This window comes from Melozone crissalis, unplaced genomic scaffold (genome assembly GCF_028551555.1).
Source record: "Melozone crissalis strain CALT ecotype California unplaced genomic scaffold, PUWL_Pcris_2 ptg000095l_1, whole genome shotgun sequence".
NCBI lineage: Eukaryota > Metazoa > Chordata > Aves > Passeriformes > Passerellidae > Melozone > Melozone crissalis.
The window spans coordinates 892,832-897,328 of NW_026535872.1; the positions used below are offsets into that span (position 1 = coordinate 892,832).

The following is a 4,497-nucleotide window of genomic DNA, read 5'->3' on the forward strand; positions in this document are numbered from 1 at the left end:
GAAAGGATTTTTACCAAAAGATGTCTATGACACTGAAGCACTCGGGCAGCTGAAACGGGAGGCAGGAGAGCTGGGAGCAGCTGCCCCAGCGTCCGAAGCCCAGGCAGGGCCAAGCGACTGCGCTGCCAAGCCCCACGCTGCCTGCACGGCTTCAGCCACTGCCCCCTTCTCACCTGCGGGGAATGGTCCCTGAGATGCTGGCTGCCAGTGTCTGCGCGCTCCCTCCGCAGATGCCTTGGCAAGACATCTATGATGCTGTCCCTGCATTCCCTCAAGTCCAGGCACTCGAGGCCCTGAAAGGCACAGGGCAGTGATGGGGGAGCTGGCTGGCAGGAGCCCGGAGCCGCACAGGGCTGGGCCCAGGCAGCAGCACAGGGTGCGGGCACCATGCCAGGCAGCTGCAGCGACGAGAGGGCAGAGAGCTGGGAGGCAGCTCAGCCAGGCAGTGCTGGCCTTCAGGCTCACCTCCGCAAGGAATGCCAGAGCAAGGAAATCCCAGTATGGCATCTTTTTATTGAGCATCTCAAGGAGACAGTCTAAGATCCTTTTACACAAGGGCATGGATGCATGGCGCATCTCCCTGGAAGGCAGAAAATGGCATTAAGATCCTGAGCTGGGGAGGGGTGGGGAAGCCTCTCCCAGCACTGACTCACATGGTTCTTGTCTTTCCCCACCACCCTGCCAGAGGACCTGGGCCCTTTGAGATGTGGCCGCTCATGGGCACCCTCCTTTCCCAGCCTTTTCCAGTCTGCTTGGCTGTCCCTCGTCCCTTTGGCCCACAGCCACGGGGACCGTGTGGGACAGCCCAGGCACAGGGCAAAAATGCCGGGAGCAATGGGGAGAAGGGGGGTCTCACCTGGCCAGCAGAGCCACGGCATAGTGGTGGGTATCAACGCAGAGCAGCGTGTCCCAGCCACGCTTGCCTTCCATTGGCACCACCACATCCTCGCAGCGGAGAAGGCAGAGCGGGGACTTCATGGTCTGCACTGCAAACCTGTGTGCAGAGAGCAAATCCCAGGTCACACTGGCAGCACTGGCTCCTTGGCAGGCCACATGGCAGGGACAGGAGGAGTGGGATGGAGCACCTGTTGGGGTTGGTGGCAAGGCTGTGCTCTTCCTGGCATTCCTTCCAGAAGGTTTTGACCTCCTCTGGCATCTCTTCTGTGCTGAAGAACACTTGGAAGAGCAGATGCACAAAGAGGTGCGGGAAATACGGCTCCACTACACGTGGGACAGGGGGCTCCTGGAGGATCTTCCACATCACTACGGTTGCCTGCAAGGGACAAAGTCCCCCGAGACAGCGCTCAGTGCCAAGCTGTGCATGTGGCAGGGCCCAAGCAGGGCAGGGGGAGGCCCGGAGAGACCTTGTCAGGGGGAGCACGGGGCCTGGTGGGCCTGAAGCTGCCCCTGGGCCAGGTTTCAGCTCAGTGCCTGAGGCAGGGAGATGCAGTGAGGGAAGGAGGATGGAGAGCTGCTGGAGAGGCAGTCTTGTGGCCAGCAAAGGCCAGTTGCAGAAACTCACAGCCAGGCCAAAGACACCCGTTTCGTCCCCATCGGAGGTGCACGTGCTGTGCTCTGGCCAGCTCCCCAGCACATCCAGGAGTATCAGCTGCACTGGCTCCACAGTCCTGAGCGAGCACATGATGGTCTTCCACATGGAGATGGCAGCTCTGCGGGGTCAGAGCTCTGTCTCAGGGGGGTCTCAGACACAGCACCATGGCCTGGGCATCCCTAGGGGCCCAGGCTGACCACTGGCTCTGCCTCTGCCCACTGGCCCTGGCCAGCAGCACCCAGGCAGCCCAGCCCTGTGGGGACAGAGCCCTGAGGGGCAGGGAGGAAGCATGCCAGCAGGCTTGGGGGCTGACGTGCCAGGGCTGGGAAAGGCAGCAGCCAGAGGGCTCTGGAACTCTCTGTTGGTGAGACACCTGGGCCAGGCTGTACAGGGTGATGGGCCGGGGAGGCCTGAGCCCTCTGGGCCGGTGGGCCCCATACCTGTCACAGGACGGGGCCACACGCAGGAGCGTCATGACTGAATCATCTAGGTGAGCTTTGGTGAGATTCAGCAGGGCCTTGTCCAGCCTGTGCTCAGCAGAATCATTGGCCTTGACCCATCGGTGAATGTACCTCACCATGGCGGGCACCTGGAGAAGGCACGGGGAGACTTGGAAGGCTGCCAGAGGGAGCAATGTCCCCAGGGTCCCCAGAGAAGTGCTTCCCTTCCCAGCGCACTGCCATGGCCTCAAAGGCTCCCAGGGACCAGCAGGCGTGGCTGGGGAAGCCACGGGACTCATGGGGCAATTGAAGCCTGGTCCCAGGCTGCTTACTTGTTCTGGCCTGGCAACACCCTTCTCCAGGAGCAAATCCAGCAGGGCGGCACTGGTCTCATGACTAAGGAGCTTGGAGTGAGCTCTGAGGCCAGTGCCCATGGTGCTGGTCTCTTCCTGCCGAATGCTCCTGATGAAGTCGCAAACGAGCTGTAGGAGAAGGGCAAGAAGCCGGGGATGTTGCATGGAGTGCTGCACACACGGTGCTGGGCTGAGCAGGGACAGCAGGCCCAGCCCAGGTGAGGGTGGCTGCAGGTACCTGCACTGTTCTGCGGAAGCGGCCACGGCTGGACTCCTGCTCATGTGTGCACTCCAGGGCTGCATCTGGCAAAGAGCGAGCATAGCCAGAGCTGAGGGGCTGCGGGAGTGGCCGGAGAGCACGGCCCAGCCCTGCGCTCCCCAGGCAGGGAGAGCCCTGGGATCCTCCAGGGGGATGGAGCACGGCCACTGCGGGGTGTCTGCCCGGCCCCTCTTCCATCCTGTCCGTGGGCATTTCCGCAGGAGACGGCATGGCATGGCATGGCATGGCATGGCATGGCATGGCATGGCATGGCATGATGCCAAGCTGGCCGCAGGCTCGTGCCCTGCAGCCCAGCTCTGCCACTCACCCTCCTGCGGTGGATTGAACGGCACCGCCTCTTCCGTGTCCTGTGCTGGGGCAGCTCCAGGGCCTTCTTCCTCCTCCTCCTCGCACACCAGCTTGGGCACTCTCGGGGCTCTCTGCTCCATGTCTGTGCCTGGAGCGCGCCCCAGCAGCGATCCCATCCGGTGCCGCTCCTGCACGGCCTCCTGCGCCTTCCCTGCGGACGGGACGCGGCTCTCAGCGCTCGGCCCCGGGCCAGCCACCGCCCCCGAGCGCCCCTCACCCGCCCCGGGCCGGCCATGCCCAGGCGTTCGCTCCCGGGAACGCGGCACGGGAGGCTCGGGGTCGGCGGCCGCGCTGCCGAGCGGCGGAGCTCGGGCCGGGGAAGCCGCAGCGGAGGCGGCTGGAGCGGCCGCGCCGCCTGTGTCCTCCGCGGGCCCCGGGAGGAGCCGGGGCCGGGGCCGGGGCCGGGGCCGGGCTCGGGCCAGGCGGAGGCAAAGGGCGGCGATGCCGCCCCGGCCCCAGGCACTGATGCCCGCCCGGCGGCGCCACCGCCAGTACGGCCAGAGCCGGGCGGAGGCGAGACCGCGGCGGGACGGCCGGGGCCGGGCACGGGGCGGCCCCGCCCGGGGCCGGGGGCGGGCCTGGGGCATGGCCCGGCCCAGCAGGGGAGAGGGAGGCGGGGAGAGGAGAGGGACGCCGGGCAAGGGACCGCGAGAGAACGGTGCCCGACAGTGGGAAAAGGAGAGAAAGAGAAAGAAAAAGAGAAATAGAAAGAGTGTTTAAAACGATCTGTTTGATGCTGCTGCTGTCGCCGCTGCCGCCGCTGCCGCTGCCGCCGCTGCAACTGAGGCACCGGGGCCGTTCGTCCCCGTGTCCGTTCCCCACGAGCCCCACGAGCCCCACGTTCGAGCCCCGCGCGCCCCAGGGACAGCCCCTCCGTCTGCCCAAAAACGGGATCTTTGCAGCCTTGAGCCCGGATGCAGAGCCCTGACTCCTGCACACTGGCACAGCGATCCTCTCGCTTGCTGCTGTGCATTGTCCTTGCTGAGGGTCAAACACTGTCGGGCCACCTTCCCTTGGGGTAGGATTCCTACCTGAGCCTAGCACTGCACTTACGTCTCCAGTTTTGCTTTCCAGTAAAAACAGGGGAAGGAAAACTGTGTGTGGCTCATGGTATTTTAGAGTGTCTAAAAATCACTAAGTCATCGATCTTAGAGATGAGGTGCATCTTGAATTACTGGGATGCAACATGAAAAAGGGGAGCATAGAAATAGATAGGGGAAAACATCTTGGATTGTTTCTTTCATTTTCATTTCACTTCTGGAAAGCTGTTTCAGTTTTCCAGGAATCTTCTCCTGTCTGCTCTCTCCAAGAACCTCATGGAGAACAAGGTCAAGCTTCTGTCACAAGATTTGCCACCAGGAAATTATGCCACTGGTGAAGTTTTCATTGTGACTGTTTGTGCTGGTTTAGGGCAAATTTTGGGAGGAACTCTTCAAAAGGGGTCCATCTAGAAAGCAAGTTCAAGCGTCCCCTCCCCCTACTAGTTCAGGAAAAGACTTCCCTTGAGAAAAGTGAAAAAACCCC

At 62.8% G+C, this 4,497-nt stretch overlaps 1 protein-coding gene across 1 annotated transcript; it reads right to left on the reverse strand.

The window, feature by feature from the left end:
* Positions 1-3,074: 3,074 nt before the first annotated feature.
* Positions 3,075-3,569, reverse strand: LOC128947304 (translation initiation factor IF-2-like; the record flags this gene model as incomplete). Its single annotated transcript, XM_054291556.1, has 1 exon — positions 3,075-3,569. A coding segment is annotated over one exon (495 nt), but the record flags the coding sequence as incomplete, so codon positions are not given.
* Between the last annotated feature and the right edge of the window lie 928 nt (positions 3,570-4,497).